The 19,430-nt window shown below is 41.2% G+C and overlaps 1 protein-coding gene across 1 annotated transcript in view; it reads left to right on the top strand.

The window, feature by feature from the left end:
- Positions 1-10,935: 10,935 nt before the first annotated feature.
- The window catches only part of LOC127570475 (secernin-1-like), a 48,523-nt gene continuing 40,028 nt past the window's right edge, over positions 10,936-19,430 (top strand). Inside the window, exon 1 of the mRNA XM_052016096.1 lies at positions 10,936-11,094. Within this exon, the coding sequence (XP_051872056.1) occupies positions 10,936-11,094 (159 nt within the window). The remainder of the gene's footprint in view (positions 11,095-19,430) is intronic.

Genomic DNA, 19,430 nt, shown 5'->3' with positions numbered 1-19,430 from the left:
GGCACAATACAGATGTTGGGACGGGGTATCACGTTTCCAGATTTTCATCTTGAGGCAGTAAGTTTTTTATTGTCTGTCCAAAAATTACAGTGTGTGTCGGGGGGTGTTTTACACTCTACTGTATCGAAAATAACACATTAAAATGGGAAGATAGTGTATTTGGGATGGATTTGCAGAGCAAGGACAACAGCTAGATCTGAGGAACTGAGTGCATTTAGGACCTGATGGATCATGCTTTTCCCCAGCAATAGAAGAAAGCTATTGCTCTCACCAAGAGGACAAGGTTGGGTTAGCTGCAGAGGTGGGCAACTGGAGGTGTCTGCTCCAACATTGAGTGCGGTGTAACAAATATTTTAATGACCACAGCAGTTGAAGAAAAGTGACCTGATTAATTAATTTCACTATGGTGAAATCTAGCACCCAGTGTGCTGACTGCAGTGTTCTACCTCTGTCACTTTCTAATCTACAGTTACAAGTAGTTTAACAAAAATATATGTCTTGTGTGGCAAAATCAAAGGATACAGCAGGATATAGCTCAGTTGGAAAGTTGAGTCGTGTGGTGGCAGATGGAATTTAATCCAGACAAGTGCAGGGTAAATGCATTTTGGGATGTCAAGTATTAACAGGACATATGGAGTAAATTTTGGTATTGGTTTATTATTGTCACTTGTACCAAGGTACAGTGAAAATCGTGTCTTGCGTACCGATTGTACAGGTCAATTCATTACACAGTGCAGTTACATTGAGTTAGTGCATCCAGATAGGATGTTTTCTATGGTGCATCGATAAAAGTTGGTGAGTGTCGAAGGGGACATACTGACTTTCTTTAGCCTCCTGAGGAAGTCGAGGCCCTCGGGTGTTTATGTACAGAGGGATCTTGGGGTGCAAGTTCATAGCTCCCTGAAAATGCAGACACAGGGTAGTGAAGAAGGCACTTGGCATGCTTGCCTTCAAAGGCCAAGGAACTGAGTGTAAGAGTTAAGATATCATGTTGCAGCTGTATAAAATATTAGTCAGGCCACACTTGGACCACTGTGTACAGTTCTGGTTGCCACACTATAGGAAGAATGTGGTAGCATTAGAGAAAGTGCAGAAGAGATTCATCATGATGCTGGAATGGAGGGCTTTACTTGTAAGGAGAGATTGGATAGACAGGGTTTATTCTCACTGGAATGCAGGAGGTTGACGAGTGGCCTTATAAAGGTTTATGAAAATTATGAGGGGCATAGATAAGGTAGATGGTCTTTTTTCCCCATTGTAAGGGAGTCTAAAGCTCGAGGACATATGTTTAAGGTGAGAGGGCAGGAATTCCAAATGAGATTTTACACCCAGGGTGGTGGTATCTGGAACAAGTTGTCAGAGGAAGTGGTAGAGGCAGATACTATTGGAGCATTTAAAAGGCTTTCATACAGGGACACACGAAATTCTGCAGATGCTGGAATCTGGAGCAATACATAAAAAGTGCTGGAGGAACTCAGCAAGTCAGGCAGCATCTATGGAGGGAAATAAACAGTCAACGTTTCGGGCCGAGACTCTTAATCAGGACTGGAAAGGAAGAAGGCAGAAGCCAGAATAATCACAGGTACTTGAATAGGAAAGGAATAGATAAGAACATATGAAATAGGAGCAGGAGTCAGCCATCTGGCCCGTCGAGCCTGCTCCGCCATTCAATAAGATCATGGCTGAACTGGCCATGGACTCAGGTTCACCTACCTGCCTTTTTCCCATAACCCTTAATTCCTCCACTATGCAAAAATCTATCTAACTGTGTTTTAAATATATTTAGTGATGTAGCCTCCACTGCTTCCCTGGGCAGAGAATTCCACAGATTCACTACTCTCTGGGAAAAGCAGTTTCTCCTCATCTCCGTCTTAAATATATTCCCCCAAATCTTGAGGCTTTGTCCCCCAGTTCTAGTCTCACCTACCAGTGGAAACAACTTTCCTGCTTCTACCTTATCTATCCTTTTCATAATTTTATAAGATCCCCTCTCATTCTTATGAATTCCAGCGAGTATAGTCCCAGGCAACTCAATCTCTCCTCATAGGCTAAACCCCTCATCTCCGGAATCAACCCGGTGAACCTCCTCTGCACCACCTCCAAAGCCAGTACATCTTTCCTCAAGTAAAGAGACCAGAACTGCACGCAGTATTCCAGGTGCGGCCTCACCAGTGCCCTGTACAGTTGTAGCATAACCTCCCTGCTCCTAAATTCAATCCCTCCAGCAATGAAGGCCAACATTCCATTTGCCTTCTTGATAACCTGTGCACCTGCAAACCAACCTTTAGCGATTCATCACAAGCACTCCCAAGTCCCTCTGCAATCTTTCACCATTTAAATAATAATCTGATCTTCTATTTTACCTTCCAAAGTGGACGACCTCGCTTTTACCAACATTGTACTCCATCTGCCAGACTCTTGCCCACTCACTTAACCTATCTATATCTCTCTGCAGACTCTCCGCATCCTCTGCACAATTTGCTTTTCCACTCAATTTAGTGTCATCAGCAAACTTAGATACGCTACACTCGGTCCCCTCTTCCAATGTATATCGTGAACAGTTGCGGGCTTAGCACCGACCCCTGTGGCACCCCACTCACCACTGATTGCCAACCAGAGAAAGACCCATTTATCCCAACTCTCTGCCTTCAATCCTCTATTCATGCTAATACATTACCCCCAACTCCATTCATCCTTATTTTATGGATAAGTCTTTTATGCGGCACCTTATCAAATGCCTTCTGGAAATCCAAGTATACAACATTTACCTGTTCCCCTCTATCCATTGCGCTCATATATCCTCAAAGTACTCCAGTAAGTTTGTCAAACAGGACCTACCCTTCCTGAATCCATGCTGTGTCTGCCTGATGGAACCACTTCTATCCAGATGTCTCGCTATTTCCTCCTAAAGTGGAGGGATATGGATCTAAAGTGGGTAAGTGGGATTAGCACACATAGGCATCACAGTTGGCGTGTACAAGGTGGGGTAAAAGGCCTGTTTTTCTGCTGTACAGCTCAATGACTCTGTGATAGAATGTTAATCTGCGTCAGAAAGTGATGCAACTTTATTCTACTCTTATCAGATCATCTTACTGAGAAATGGGACATTCAAGAGAAAAACTATTTTCTTGCAAGTCTTGAGGAGGGAGTGACTTAAGGCTTTTTGGCATTAGAGAAATAATCTTATCAAATGATATCTGATGATTACTGTCAGGAGTACAACTGTAAATGTAGCAATGCTAGTTGACAAGTTTGAATTTTGATATGAGCTTGTTAAAGATAGGCTGTGTTCTAATGGGGAGATTTTCAATACTTGAATGAATGCCTCCACCATAGTGCTCAGATAACTTTGTTTTGGGTGGATGACGATAGATGAGCCAAATTCACTTCATTTAAGTATTTTGGGACCTTTCATGAATGTGATGGTTGATGTACTGTTGATGGGCCTGCTGCAGAGGGAAATCTTGCCATGTGACATGCTGCTCTGATTCAATAGCACATTTTCAAGGCACAATACAGGATGGTGATATCCAATATATTAAAGCTGCAGTTTAAAGCTCAAAAATGGTTTTGAAAAGAGATCAGATTGATACATCCCGAACTGGTATTGCAGAGCCTGCAATTTATGTGAAGATAAAACTGACGCATGGCCAGGGGCAGGAAAACTTGAAAGTCAGCATCCAACTCCTGACTGTAGAAACTTTAATATATTTGTGGAAGATTGAGACCAGTTGTCCTGGAATTTTTTAATTTTTATATTTCAGTATGCCAGTAAAGTGCCATTTGCACTTTTATAGCTTTATAATTCTTTTTCTCAATCTTCTTCAGTTTAATATATAATCCATTATCCGAATGCGCAGGCATTGTAAACAAATCGATTGCTCAACTTAGCACACTTGAGTTCCACAGAGGTTGGACAATGTGTACATCAGTGAATGCTTTGGGCTACTTTCTTGCCAAAGCTTCTATGTAAATGCATCCAGTTGCTGAGGGGGTATGAGGAGATCATGGCATGGTGGTCCAAAACTGGCAGGTTGAGATACGAAGCCAATAATGCTAACGGGGATTTTAGACCTAAGATCGAGTGAACCAATGTAGGACTTAGAAGTACAAGTACTTTAAACTCATTGTTGTGGAGTCGGTGACAAGGGATAGACTTCATGGTTGAATCAAAAGTGTAAGTTCCTTTCTTCACGTTGGTTGGTGGGTATTCAAATGGATGACTTCATACCGATATCACAAGGCTTATGAGCAGTGGTGGAGAGGTTGAGTGAGAAGTTACCAGAGTGAAAACTGACCCTGTATACATGCATCATGATGTTGTGGAGTTGCATGTATGAGTTTGTGTCCTCCTTGAACTTGATTTTTGGAACTTGTAGTGATTTTTATGTCTTTATGTTTTGCACTGTACTGCTGCCTCAAAACAACAAATTTCACGACATGTCAGTGATAATAAACCTGATTCTGAGTCATCAAACATTAGGTGTGATCAACAGTCAAATTACTGACCTATTTGATTAAAATGGTGATTGTCACATGTCTTTGGCAGACTGAAACTGAATTGCACTCCAGTTCCAATTCTTCTGTCAACGTCTTCACCTTCTAGCTGCTCCCATGCACTCATTGACTAGATAACTTTATTTACAGGTTATCCCCCTGGTCACCCCAGTTTTACCCTGTCAGAGACATCTCCCTTCCCAACCCCCCCCCTGCAACTTTACAAGCTTTTTTTCTCCTTTTCAGTTCTGACAAAGGCTCTATGCCTGAAATGTTGACTCAGTTTCTCTTCCCACAGAGTTGACCTGACCTGATGAGTATTTCTAGTGTTTTCTGTTCTTGTTTTAGATTTCCAGCATTTGCAGTTTCTTTGATTTTTTTTTACTCCAGTTCCATTGAACTCTTGCTTGATGTTCTGTAGGCTTTCCAGAGATTGAGCTGAGTTCATTTAAAAAGCATACTTTCAAAAATAAGTGTTCAAAGTCAGGTAAGGCAGTTTGAATCTGCATGCAGTAAGAACTGACCTCATTCTTACTCAGGCTGATTAATAGTATTTTACATTGTCATTAACCAGAAACTTAACTAGATCAGCTGAATATTTGCTGGTCAGTAGCTGGGTATTCTGCAGCAGGTGATTTAGCTTTGTGATTTCCATCATCTATATGGCACTGATCAGAAACGTTGTGGAATACTTCCACTTGTCCAACTGAGTGCAGCTCCCCCAACGCTTAAAAAACTTGATAACATCCAGGATAAAGTAGCTCGCTTGATTGTTACCCTATACATTTCCTCCATCTTCAATAAGGCTTCATCTACCACTTGTGTCATCTACTAAGTGACCTGCAGTCACGTATCTAGACTTCTCCAACAACGTGTCTCAATTCTGTGACCTTCATCGCTGAAAAGGACAAGGGTAGTAGATGCATGTGAATCAGAATCAGAAGAATCCGATTTTTATCACTGACATGTGACCAGTACAGTGCAAAGACATAAATCTATCAATTACAAACATAAATAAAATAGTGCAAAACAAAACCCTGGAATAATGAGGTAGCTTTAATGGATTGTTCAGAAATCTGATGGCGGAGGGGAAGAAGGTGTTCCTGAATCGTTGAGTTTGTTTCTTCAGGCTCCTGTACCTCCTCTCTGATGGTAGTAATGAGAAGAGGGCATGTCCTAGGTGGTGAGGGTCCTTCATAATAAATGCCGCCTTCTTGAGGCACCGCCTCTTGAAGAATTCCATTACTTGTGGGTTCCATCCAAGATCGCATGCCATAGTGACCTATAAAGGTATATTTCTATAATAAAGTTATAATGGAATAATAATATAATTCTGTGACCTATAATAGGTATAATTGGTGCTGGGCTTAAATCCTGGAACTCCCTGTGTAACAGCACTTTGGAAGTATCTTTACGTGGAGGAGTAGAGTGGGTGAAGAAGGTGGCTTTTGAGAATAATTACAGATGGGCAGTAAGTACTGACCTTTCCAGGAACGCATGTATCTCGTAAAATAATAAGGTTAACCTCATTGGCCCTGACTTCAGGAAAGGGGGAGAAATAAACATCCTTTTGATAGCTCTTTAGCAAGTTCGTGCTGAAGCATGATGTTAAGATACGATCTGCTGCTTCATTCTAATGGTGTTCTGGAACTGGCTGTTTGGGTTGGTGCACTACAGATGGACAATTGGACTGAGTTCTGCTTTCTGATATTTGTCGCAATAGCATTAATAGCCTTGGGGAAAACTTGAAGATACGGAGAATTGCACAAGGATATATTATAACATATAGTGTAATGTAACAACGATTGTCAAAGAAATGTATGATAATTGTAGATCAGCCTTTTGGCAAGTGTTGTTACAATCCTTCAATCTGCTGAAAATAATTCATCTGCATACAAATAATATGACAGGCATGTAAAAAGGCAGAGCTCTGTGCTCTAGCAATTCCTGTCACTTCTAAGTAGGATAAGTAATCTCAAATATTGCGCTTAATTAAAAGACAGTGGGACAGTTGAGTAGGCTGATGAGAAAAACACAGAAGACACAGTGCGGAAACATTCAGCCCATTCACGAAAGGATTTCTGGTTATGTGAGTTACTTTTCTGAATAATTTTTGAGGTCTGTACTGCATCATTTAAAGTGTGTTTTTAATTTGAGAGCATTTTAAATCCACTGATTTAATTTAAGTGATATAAAATGTTCCCTTCCTTTTTGCCTGTTTGGTTAGAAAAGTAACAAGTGAATTTTGTTTTGGAAAAGACGTAAAGTATTTTGCTCCCATTCTGGAGCTCTGATAAGTTACTTTGAAAGTTTTACAACACTGGAGTCGATAAAGTCGATGATTTATTCTGATTACAGAATGTTGATCAAAATCCATGTAATTGCACATTGAGGATCTATTATCTGTATTTTACAATCACGATTTCTGATTTTTGTCCTAGTTAATTGATACTGTTTGGTGAGCAGTTTGCTCAGTCACTGCGTGCTGCTATTTTAATCCAAGAGCAATGATAATCTAACTATATCTTTGGTACTCCTTCCATGGAGGCATCCTCAGGTTATGAATAAGATAAAATATTGAAATAGTCCTGAAGTGCTTTTAATTATTCAGGAGTTTTAATTTGCAAAACTAAACTTCCGAGTTGCATATGGCATTTGAGATTAAGGGATTATCTGTGGTTGGAAGTCTCATGGATCCATGTGGCACTCCAACTGAGAGTTTGCGGTTGAATTGTGGCTAATGATTGATCTGCACAGATGCTGCAGCCATTGTGATCTGATCTGATGTGATCAGAGTGGGGGGAACAGGGTTTAAGAATATCGTTTGCCAGGCTAACATCTGTTTCTTGCATGTGGTTCAAGATTGAGATGTTATGTATTTTTAATCAATTTTAGCCACTAAATTGGCCTACTATTACTTAGAATCTTAAACTATGATTTTTTAGAAGGTATGGAATCTTCAGAAGTCAGTCCTTGAACTCTAAGACAGATGTTTTAATTGGATATTTAATTCTCTGTAATTTTAAAGACTTCTGAACCAGGTACAATATGTTACTTTTTCTATTTTGATCAATTGCTTCATGTTCCCTGACATGGCTCATATTGAAATTTTAAATTGTGTGGTACTAAGTAATATCGTCAGGTTTAAAAACTAAAATGATGGAATCGCAACAGGTCAGACAGAACCTCTGGAGGGGAGAATGCTTTCTACTCCAGAGCTGCAATGTTTGCCAGAATTAGAAGAGTTTCAGATTTTCTTTAAAAAAAAGAACAGAATAGTTCTGGTGAGGGGAAAGGTGCACTGCAGTAGACTGCTTGCATGTGAGATGGGTAAATGGGTGGAGATAGTAATTTGAAACAATGGGCATAATGAGGGAGATTAAATTGATTTGTGGGTTAAGGAAGAAGAATTATGATCCAGCACAAAAGATGCATGCACTACACTGAAGGGAAGGGCAGGCATTACTGGCAGACGTGATGGGATGTGGGATGGAGTGAAGGAAACAAACAATTCATGCAAAAAGCAGTAACTCTGCAAATGCTGGGAATCCAAAGGAACAGGACTGAAAACAATGTGGGAAAAGTCAGAAAGAATCCTAATTTAGACGTCTCTCTTTTTGACCTCCTAACTGGCCTCCTTAGTGTGCTGCTCAGAATAACCCACAATATTCCAACTGGATCGTTGTTCTTTTTATAAAGAGTTTTGTATAACTTCCTTGATTTTGTACTCTATGCATTTACTTACAAGGCAAAGCTTATACTTGTCTTTTTTTAACAGCCTTCTCAATTGCCTTGCCAACTTTCAAACATGTATGTGCATATTGCACCTTGTGTCTCCATACAATTTTTCAGTCCTATCCATTTCCTCAACCATTTTCTCTTTTACTGAGTTATCGGCAGTATCATTGTTAATAAATATACATCAAGTTTCCCTCTGAAAAAATTTCCTTTTTGGTCCCTGAGTGTCCCATTCTTTTGAATACCCTCTTAATAAAATGTATATGAAGAACTTCATGTTTCCCTTCTATGTTGCCTATTAGTCTGTTGCCTCTATTCAGTTTTCATCTAGGCTTAAAACTTTTTTTAAACTTTAAAACTTTATTTATACAGCACAGTAACAGGCCCTTCCGGCCCGATGAGCCTGTGCTGCCCAATTACACCCATGTTAACTTCCTAACCAGTACGTCTTTGGAATGTGGGAGGAAACCGGAGCACCTGGAGGAAACACACGCAGACATGGGGAGAACGTACAAGCTCCTTACAGACGGTGGGCGGAATTGAACCCTGATCGCTGGTGCTGTAATAGAGTTATGCTAACTGTGCCGCGTAAATTGGTTTATTATTGTCACGTGTACCAAGGTACAGTGAATAACTTGTCTTGCATACCGTCCATACAGATCAAATCATTACAACAGTGCATTGAGGCAGCATAACACTTTACAGCACCAGCGACTCGGGTTCAAATCCGGCCGCTGTCTGTAAGGAGTTTGTACGTTCTCCCCGTGTCTGTGTGGGTTTCCTCTGGGTGCTCCGGTTTCCTCCCACATTCCAAAGACGGACGAGTTAGGAAGTTGTGGGCATGCCACGTTGGTGCCAGAAGCGTGGTGACACTTGCGGGCTGCCCCCAGAACACTCTACGCAAAAAGATGTATTTCACAGTGTGTTTCGATGTACTTGTGACTAATAAAGATATCTTATTGAAGTACGAACTTGATATTTCTCCGTTGCACAGTTACTGTTTTCCTGACAGCCTTCTCCTCTGATGCCTCTTCACTGTCATCCAACTGGATAGGACCATGCTCCCACACTTCTCTGACTTCATTACCAAGTATTCAGTTGCATCCAGGGAGCCACCAGAAATGGCTTCTGAAGCTCTCACTGTTTCCGGGGATGTCCCTGAAGGATCTATCCTTGGCCCTCCCTATTTCTCATTTACAAGCTGCTCCTTGACAGTACCATCCAAAATCAATGTCAGCTTCCACGGACACAACTCGCTTCACTTCACTACACCACCACTTCACCACCATGTCTCTTGACTCTGCCAGCCTAAGTCATCCATCCTGCTTACTCAACATCCAGTACTAGGTGAGCTGAAAATGTCTTGAATATCGGGAAGGCCAAACCTTTCATCATTATTCTCCAGCACAAATTCCATTGCTCTGACACGGAACCAGTCTGTGTGCAGCCCCTGCATCGTATTTGACCCCAAGTTGAGTTTCTGACCTCTTTAACATCCAAAAATTGCTGCCCAGTCCCTGATTACATAATGCTTTAATTTTTGAACTTGCTCTTATTTTCAAATGCCCCCAGGGTCTCACCATCCCTAACTCCACCCCCTCTACAATCTTTTAGAATGTGTAAACCCTTCTAATTTTGGCCTTGTGGATAGATCAAATTAAGGAATGATCACAAATACTTGTTCTGCATTTAACTGAACTTTGGAATTCCCCTGCCAATTTCTCTAGATCTCCCCTTCATCCATTGAGGCCATTCTTAAAATTCGTCTCTTTGGTTAAGCTCATTTTCTTCCCCAGAGTCTTGTGTGGCTAAGTGTGGAAATTTTAGTCTCTTAACAATCCTGTGAATATCTTAAGATGCAGCTTTTGTTCCACTGAAAGTGCTTTATATATGCTGACTATAGTTGATGAAAATTCAACTAACACAGATTTATGAAATTCCTAATTTTTTTAAATCTTTTCCTTTGTTGGCAATCCAGTATTTTCATCCCCCTATCAATTTTATCCCTTACTTGATGTTGAATGCATCTACTTCTGCCTCAATCCCCTTGTACTGCTAATCTTCCTATCGTATCCTAACAACAAATTTCATGTCATAAGAAAATGTTGGAAAGGCCTGGATATAGTGGACGTGGAGAGGATGTTTCCAGTGGTGGGAGAGTCTGGGACCAGAGGGCACGGCCTCAGAATAGAAGGATGTTCCTTTAGGACAGAGATGATGAGGAATTTCTTCAGCCAGAGGGCGATGAATCTGTGGAATTCATTGCCACAGAGGGCTGTGGAGGCCAAGTCATTGGGTATATTTAAAGCGGAGGTTGATAGGTTCTTGATTAGTAAGGGTGTCAAAGGTTACAGGGAGAAGGCAGGAGAATGGGGTTGAGAGAGGAAAATAAATCAGCCACGATCGAATGGTGGAGCAGACGCGATGGGCCGAATGGCCTAATTCTGCTCCTATTTCACATGGGTAATAAATCTGATTCTAATGGTTCAGTATGATTGCTTAACTATTTCTTACTTCGGGTTATTTCCAGGCATCCTATTGACCTCACTTTGACTGTATCAGCTTGCAATTTGAGTAACATTGCCACGCCAAACAAAACCAGAATGGTGGCAAGGGCAAGTCAAGATCGCAGCAGGTGCTGCTATATGTTTGGCTACCACAAACTTAGTAGTGATCCTGTTCATTCTCCTCAACTTTAGGATGTCCGTGGCTCCCTCCAGCTCTTGCTTTGCAGCTCTGCCTACTGCCACTGAGGCTGCACATACAATATTTGGAAAAAATTCAGCGAGGCCTGGCCATGAAGTTCAAGAAGTTATTTATGTCCCAGCTATTTCCCACGAACCTGGCTCTAAGGTTCAGGTAAGAAACTGTTTTGTTTTCTTCACCGTTGGTTATTTAAAAATTTGCTTTTCTTCAAATATTGAGATTTCATGTGCTCTACATCTTGATCAAATTTTATTTGTATGTTGAATAAATTACAATTTATTTTGGGAATATTTTGGTTAATCCTAGGGACCAACTTTTAAATTAAAAGCATTGTCCTGAAGAATATTTTGCTTAAGCCCATTACCCTCCAGGTCAGTTGATAAAAATTAAACTTAACTGGCAGTTATATTTTTAAATCTTCAACCAGCTGACCTGGTTTAGCTGTGGGCTTTGTGCTTCCGCTACAGTCAGAGATCAAAGTGTCCAGATCGTGGTATGGTGTTGTTAGATGCTGGACTTAGAGCACTAAGAAGAATATTAATGGGATTCTGTCCATTAAAAACCTCCCAGAGGATATTTCTCATCTATTAAAATGTAATAAAATTAACAAAAAGGTGATCGTCCTCTTTCTACAAAATGTTAACGCTCAGCTCATAGCGAAGTACTGTGATTGATGATCATCAGTTAAAAGTTGCAGTGAATGGCATTGTGCTCCAAATATTGCAGCTACAATTATTTAAATATCAAGAGCAGACGTTGACAGATTTTAAAATCTGTGTGAAATTCAGACTAAGGCTAATTTCTTGATTGATTAATTAGGAGATGCAGAGGCGGGTGTCACAAAAATGACTTTTTCTAAGTAACCTTTAAAACATAATCTTTTTTTTGTTCTCCAATGTTTTTATTAAACCAGGAAGCCTCGTTATTTTATGAATGGTGGGAATAGGCTCCTCCAGAGAAACTAGTCATGGGAAAGCAGGAAGCTTTCATAATCCAATTAGGTCTTTGAACAGCTGCTCATTATATTGATAAACCTATTTGATGGTAACTGCATTTTTAAAGGAAGAAGAGGACAGTTGTGTCTGAAGACACAAAGGAATTGTTAGCATCTGTGTACATTGACAGTTGGGTAATTATCTCCTGTACCCTCAGTAAATACTGAGAGCCTGAGTGCTGTCTGGCAGGACTTATTTTCCATTGCTAATTTTCTTATGGTTTTCCTTTGAGGATAATTTAGTTCTGAATGCTGCGTTGCTTTCTTCCGAAGGAAGGTCCTTATTCTGGGACTATCTACCCATGCATGAGATGTCTGCTTAGAATAATTTCGCTTGACAGCTCTGCTGGTATACCCCTGATTAGGGGAAAGGCTTGAAAACATCATCTCCCTACTAAAATAAACGGAGTGAAAGGAGGAGAGGACATATGGGTGGTTAGTCAGGAGGTGGGAGGCAGCATGGGCCTGGGAGTGGGGGTTTCAACAGAAGCAGAGGGGAACAGGGATGCAGTCAGATGTTATTATGGAAGTGGGCAGTCTTAAGGATGGTAAGTATATGTGGTCCGAAGCTTGCCTTTGGCAGGTATGACACCAAGAATGTGAACAGGTTCAGTTTCAGAAAATTACTAGCGTGAGGCATATTAGGTAAATAGGCTACAGTCATAGAGGAACACAGCACGGAAACAGGCCCTTTGGCCCAACTAGTCCATGCTGACCAAGATGCCCCATCCAAGCTAGTCCCATTTGCCAGCGTTTGGCCCAGAACCTTCTAAACATTTCCTATCCATGTACCTGCCCAAACTGTCTTTTAAAAGTTGTTATTGAACCTGCCTCAACCACTTCCTCTGGCAGCTCATTCCACATAGATACCACCCTTTGTGTTTAAAAAAAAGTTGCTCTTAAATCTTTTTCCCTCTCACCTTAAACCTATGTCCTCTCGTTCTTGATTCCCCAACTCTTTGGGGTGGGGGGGGGGGGGGGGGGGGGGGTGGCGCGAAGAGACTTAGTGCTTTTACCCTATCTATGCCCCTCATGATTTGATACACCTCTAAGATCACCCCTCATTCTCCTATGTCCAATCTCTCCCTCTAACTTAGTCCCTCAAGTCCTGGCAGTATCCTTGTAAATCTTTTCTGTGTTCTTTTTAGTTTAATAACACCTTTGCTATAGCAGAGCAACTAAACCTGAACATAATGTTCCAAGTGTGGCCTCACTGGCATCCTGTACAACCGTACCATTACTTCCCAACTTTTATACTCAATGCCCTGACTGATGAAGGCCAGTGTGCCAAAAGCCTTCTTCACCACCCTGTCTACCTGTGGCTTCAATTTCAGTGAATCATGTACTTGTAATCCAAGGTCCCTCTGTTCTACAACACTCCCCAGGGCCCTCCCGTCCTATCTGGATTTGACTTTCCAAAATGCAACACCTCGCACTTATCCGAATTAAACTCCATTTGCCATTCCTCGGCCCACTCACTCAGCTGATCAAGATCCCCCTGTAATTTTCGATAACCTTCTAGTTATATCTTGCCAAAGTTTAACCAGAGGGAATTTGTAATTATTTGGTCCTGATCGTTGGTTGAGCAGTCTACTAATTTGGATTATGGATGAGCTCAAGAGGTAGTGATGAGGTAGAATATGATGTTGAAATTCATGTGAAAACTTGACATCCCTGTTGAACTGAATTTTAAATAAAGACTCATTGATTTTTGCTTTCAATAAATAAGAATTTATTTCTTGCGAGCCTGAAATTACTAATTAAATTTAACTGAAGAGGATTAAGGGACTCATTTTGATGATACAGATTTAATTAAACAGTAGTTAGAATTTGCTTCTTATGATATGCAGCATAGCTTACTCATAGTATAATTGTACCTGAAGTCAAATGACGAAGTGACAGAGGTTGCACAAGCTAAGAGCATATACCCTAGAATTAGATTTAAGGAGTTTTGATTGTAATTATTAAAATATTAGAGAATATTTCTGTTGGTTGGAAGTTCTGGGCCTGGAGATGTGGCCTAAACAATCGGTCAGGCTTTAGGTATGTGGTTAGTGAGCATTTCTACTTAATGGGTGGTAGAAGTTTGTAACTCCTCTGAAACTGATAAGATCAATTGTAAGTTTTCGATATAAAATTAACCTATTATGTGTTGCAAAGGCATATGCGTAGAGTTGAACTACATTTCCGCAATAATCTTGGGCTTCAGTTTAAGTGGATCCATGATCCAGTCATCCAGTTCACAAAAAAGCCCATCATATCGATTGAAGAATTCTGATGGGGAGCTAGGAAGGGAAAAGCAAAATTTTAACTCTGAATCAGAATTGGAGGTTCCAATGTGCAGGATTGAAAGAGGGTTGTAGACTCAGCCAGGTTCAGGAGCCTGAAGACCCACACTCAACGTTTCAGGAGCAGCTTCTTCCCCTCCGCCATCAGATTTCTGAACGGTCCATGAACACTACCTTATTATTCCTCTTTTGCACTATTTATTTTTGTAACTTATAGTAATTTTTATGTCTTGCACTGTGCTGCTGCCGCAAAGCAACAAATTTCATGGCGTGTGTGAGTGATGATAAACCTGATTCTGATTTAGGTTGCTCGGTAGTGATTATGACTTAGTCTGGCATTTTAAAGGCAGCCGCTTGCAGCAACCTGGAAGCACCTGAAATTTTTGTCATTTTATTTTTTCCTTTCCTGTGGTGGAAATAGTTGCAAGATCTGTGTTGGAGTGCCTTCTATGGAGCGACGCTGAATGATGGGCAGCAACGTTGGGACCTCCATTTTAATTTACTCAGGAAAAGAAATCCCAAGTTGCTGTCGATTTGCTGTGTAATGATGAAAAATGTTTGAGTTTCACCATTGTTCCAACGACAAATCCAGGCCAATATTGGGGAACAATGTTGAATAAAATTGGCAAATGTAAAGTGGTGTCAAATAAAATCCAAGAAAAATATATTCTGCTGAAGGGATCAAACCAAGTAGCGATGAGGCATCATGCATTACAAAAACTAAGAGGAAACATTAAATGTGAGGGGGGTGGGGGGGAAGCATGGGCAAGAGAACACGAAGAAATTAGGAGGTGATAAAACTCTATTTGAAAACAAAAAAATGTATAAGCTAATGAGTACTTTGCTCTGGTATTTACCAAGGAGGATGTGGAGGATAGTGAGATCAGTGTGGAGCGTGCTAATATGCTAAGGTATTTTGAGATAAAGAAAGAGGTGGTATTGTTGTCTCTTAAAGAACATTGAGGAGGATATGTCCCTAGGGCCTGATGGGATATACCCCAGGTTATTGTGAGCCAAGAGATGAGATTACTGGGGCCTTGACCAAGATCTTCATGTCCTCTCTAGCCACAAGTGAGGTCCCAGATACTGGCAAATAGCTAATGCTGTTCCATTATTCAAGAAGGGAGATAGTGATAATCCTGGAAACTATAGACTGGTGAGTCTCACATCAGTGATAGGGAAGCTATTGGATAGGATTTATGAGCATTTGGAGAACCATGGCCTAATTGGGGAAAGTCAGCATGGCTTTCTGTGGGGCAAGTCATGTCTTACAAACTTGATCAAGTTTTTTGAGGAGGTGACAAAGGTGATCGATGAAGGTCGAGCTGTAGGTGTTGTCTACATGGATTTGAGTAAGGAGTTTGACAATGGCAGGCTCATCCAGACGATTGAGATGTATGGGATCCACAGTGACTTGCCCATTTGGATTCAGAATTGGCTTGCCCATAGAAGACAGGGTAGTAGTCAATAGGACTTATTCTGGCTGGAGGTCCATGACTAGTGGTGTTCTGCAGGGATTTGTATTGGGGCCTCTGCTGTTTGTGATGTATATAAATGATGTGGATGAAAATGTGGATGCGTAGGTTAGTAAGTTCGGAGATGATACAAAGATTGGTGGTGTTGTGGACAGTGTAGAAGATTGCCAAACAGTACAGCGGGATGTAGATCAGTTGCCGAAATGGGTGGAGAAATGGCAGATGGAGTTTAATCTGGGCAAGTGGGAGGTGTTGCACTTTGGGAGATCAAATGTAAAGGGAAGGTGCACATTTGATGGCAGGATCCTTAACAGTGTTGATGTTCAGAGGGACCTTGGGGTCCAAGTCCATAGCTCCCTGCAAGTGGCTGCACGGGTTTATAGGGTGGTAAAGGCAGTGTATGGCATGCTTACCTTTATTAGTCGAGGCATTAAGTTCAACAGTCGGGAAGTTATGTTTGCAGCTTTATAAAACTCTAGTTAGCTGCATCTGGAGTATTGCATTCAATTCTGGCTGCCCCATTATAGGAAGGATGTGGAGGCTTTGGAGAGGGTGCAGTAGGGGTTTATCAGGATGTTGCCTGGATTAGAGGGTATGTGCTATAAAGAGAAGTTGGATAAACTTGGGTTGTTTTGTTTGGAGCAGGGAAGGCAAAGGGGAGACCTGATAGCACTCATAAGATTATGAGAGGCACAGATAGAGTAGACAGCCAGTATCTTTTTCCTAGCTTTGAAATGTCTAATTCTAGAGGGCATGCATTTTAGGTGAAAGGGGTAAGTTCAAACGAGATGTGTGGGGCAAGATTTTTTACACAGTGAGTGGTGGGTGCCTGGAATGCACTGCCAGGGCTGGTGGTGGAGGCAGGTATGATGGAGGCATTTAAGAGGCTCTTAGAGAGGCACATGAATGTGCAGAAAATGGTGGGATATGGACATAATATAAGCAGAAGGGATTAATTTAGTTAGGCATTTAATTACAAGTTTAATTAGTTTGGCACAACATCGTGGGCTGACGGGCCTGTTCCTGTACTGTTCTATGTAATCCAAGTTTGTGCATTGTCCAGACTAATATTTAGAATCCATCGATACATATTAAATGAATGCCGAGAGCAGCTGGCAGACACTATTATATATTAAATAATTTGTTCAATAAAGGCATGCAGCCAATGCACTGGTTATTTAATAATAACACTATAGTTATTAAATAATAAGGAAAGTGGAACAAGTCCAGGGAACCGTAGACCTTGAATGTCATTGTTGGGAAAAGCAATTCAATCTCCCCTCCGCCCACTGCGTACCTGACCGACCCCCCTCTCCCCCACCAACGCCCCCTCCCCGACCCTCCAGAGCAACTAGAAAAACATGGCGATACTGAGATACAAAAACATATAATAATCAGTAGTCAATTTCTCAATTTCAAAAGGAGAAAGTCTTGGATAACCAATTTTATTGAATTATTTGAAAATGTAAGAGAACAGAGACAAGGATAATGTAATAATTTTATCCAAAACAAGGAATTTCATTGCACCCTGGTGCATATGACAATAAACTAATATAATCTAATGTAAAAGGCCTTCAATAAGATGCCCTTTTATAGACTCATAAGGCTGGTACATGCTGAGTTGGGACATGTGCCAGAATGGATGAAGATTTGGCTGCACGTCAGAAAGAGTATAGAGAAAGGATAGCTGTTCAGTGTGCTGGAACATGTGGTCCCAGCATCAGTGCTTGGGCCACTGATGCTCGCAAGTTATTTAAACAAAATTGAGGTCACATATTATTGAAAAATATGTACCTAAATGTTGAAAATGAGAGGGAGCTCAATGGAAGGTGCATAAAATAAACCCAGACAACATTTCTGAGGATCTATTTTGGGCCCAACATATTGATGCAATCACAAAGAAGGCACGCCAGCATCTCTACTTCATTAGGAGTTTGAGGAGATTTTGTATGTCACGAAAGACCCTTGCAAATTTCTACAGATGTATGGTGGAGAGCATTCTGACTGGTTGCATCACCGCCTGGTATGGAGGCTCCGATGCACAGAATCGAAAGAGGCTGCAGAGGGTTGTAGACTCAGCCAGCTCCATCACGGGCACAACCCTCCCCACATTGAGGGTATCTTCAAGAGGCGGTGCCTCAAGAAGGCAGCATCCATCATTAAGACCCCTCACCATCTGGGACATGCCCTCTTCTCGTTACCATCAAGGAGGAGGTACAGGAGCCTGAAGACCCACACCCAACGTTTCAGGAACAGCTTCTTCCCTTCTGCTATCAGATTTCTGAAGGGTCCATGAACCCATGAACACTACCTCGTTATTCCTCTTTTGCACTTTTTTTTTGAAACTTATAGTAATTTTTGGCTTTATGTCTTGCACTGTACTGCTGCCGCAAAACAACAAATTTCACAACGTATGTCAGTAAAGATAAACATAATTCTGATTTTAAAACTTCGTCTCTTGAGTAAGTACATCAGATTTAACCAGTATTCTGCAAATTAACTAATAACCAAGCATCAACACTTAGTATAATTTGCAAAGAGCTAGAGGAATTTAGTTCAGTGAGAATGGAGGAACAACCTATCTTCAGGTTTCAAGACGAACGGTGATGTAATGAAATATTTGAAAATAAAGCAGAAAAAATTAAGGAGGAATTAAGGAAAAATTAAAGGAGGAAAAGTTAATAAAATGTACAAGGGAGAGGTTGACAAAGCTGTGAGAGTACGTTAAGATAGGTGAGCATAAACTTGGCAGAAATGAGGTATTTTGAAGACTGAGCACTTGGATAGGTTGATGGAGGGGCGGGACTTAGAGGGATATGGGCCGAAAGCTGGAAATTGGGACTAGCTGGGCGGGCACGCGTGGACTTAATGGGCCAAAGGGCTTGTATCCATGCTGTATTGCTCCAAGATAAAGATCAAAGTGTGCGAAGGGCAGAATAAGCAAACAGAAAAAGGAACAGAATGCAAGAGATTATGGGAAAGTTACAAGGTTGGAGAAGGTGACAGGATGAGGCAAGGGTTTGAGATACTGAGGAGTGGGGTTCTTTAATTCAGTGCATTGGTGTGAAGGAAACCTGGAGGACAGTTGAAATATCAGTATTACAAGCAGGAAAGAATGAGCTTTGGGAAGGGTAAATGGTCAGCAAGGATGGTGTTGGGGGAAGGTTGTATTCATTTTCCAAAGTCTAACAATCACCGGCAAGGATACTGTTTATTGCCTGTCCCTAAATGCTTCTGAGAAGTTAGTAATGAGCTTCTGCTTTGACCTGATGGGAGCTCCTGCAATGAGTTCCAGAATGTAGAGCCAGTGATGGTAAAGGAAGGGTCATGTATTTCCAAGCTAGGGTGGAGCACAACTGGAGTGGTGGTGTTTCCATGCACTGGAAATCCTTGTCCTCCTCGATGGTAGTCATCAGTGCTCTGGGAGATGCTGGCAGAGAAGTCTGCGAGTAACGGCAGTGCATTTTGTAATGAAACCAGGTCTCTGGCAGAGGCTCTATTAGTTGTGCTGCTGTGCATCCATAAGCAATCTAAAGGTGTTTATATATCTCTCTCGTGTTTATCTCCTTCTTTACGTTGGGTTCCTCTTTAAAATCGTGTGCATTATTGCATTATAACAAAGGGTCTACACTCAAAATGTTTAAAAAAAATGAAAGACCCCAAAATAAAAACAGAAAATGCTAGGAATACTCAACAGATAAGGCAGCATCTGTGGAAAGGGAAGCAAGGATT

The sequence above is a fragment of the Pristis pectinata genome, chromosome 5 (genome assembly GCF_009764475.1).
Source record: "Pristis pectinata isolate sPriPec2 chromosome 5, sPriPec2.1.pri, whole genome shotgun sequence".
NCBI lineage: Eukaryota > Metazoa > Chordata > Chondrichthyes > Rhinopristiformes > Pristidae > Pristis > Pristis pectinata.
The sequence above is the reverse complement of the archived record's forward strand: the minus strand, read 5'-3'. Positions and strand labels throughout refer to the sequence as shown.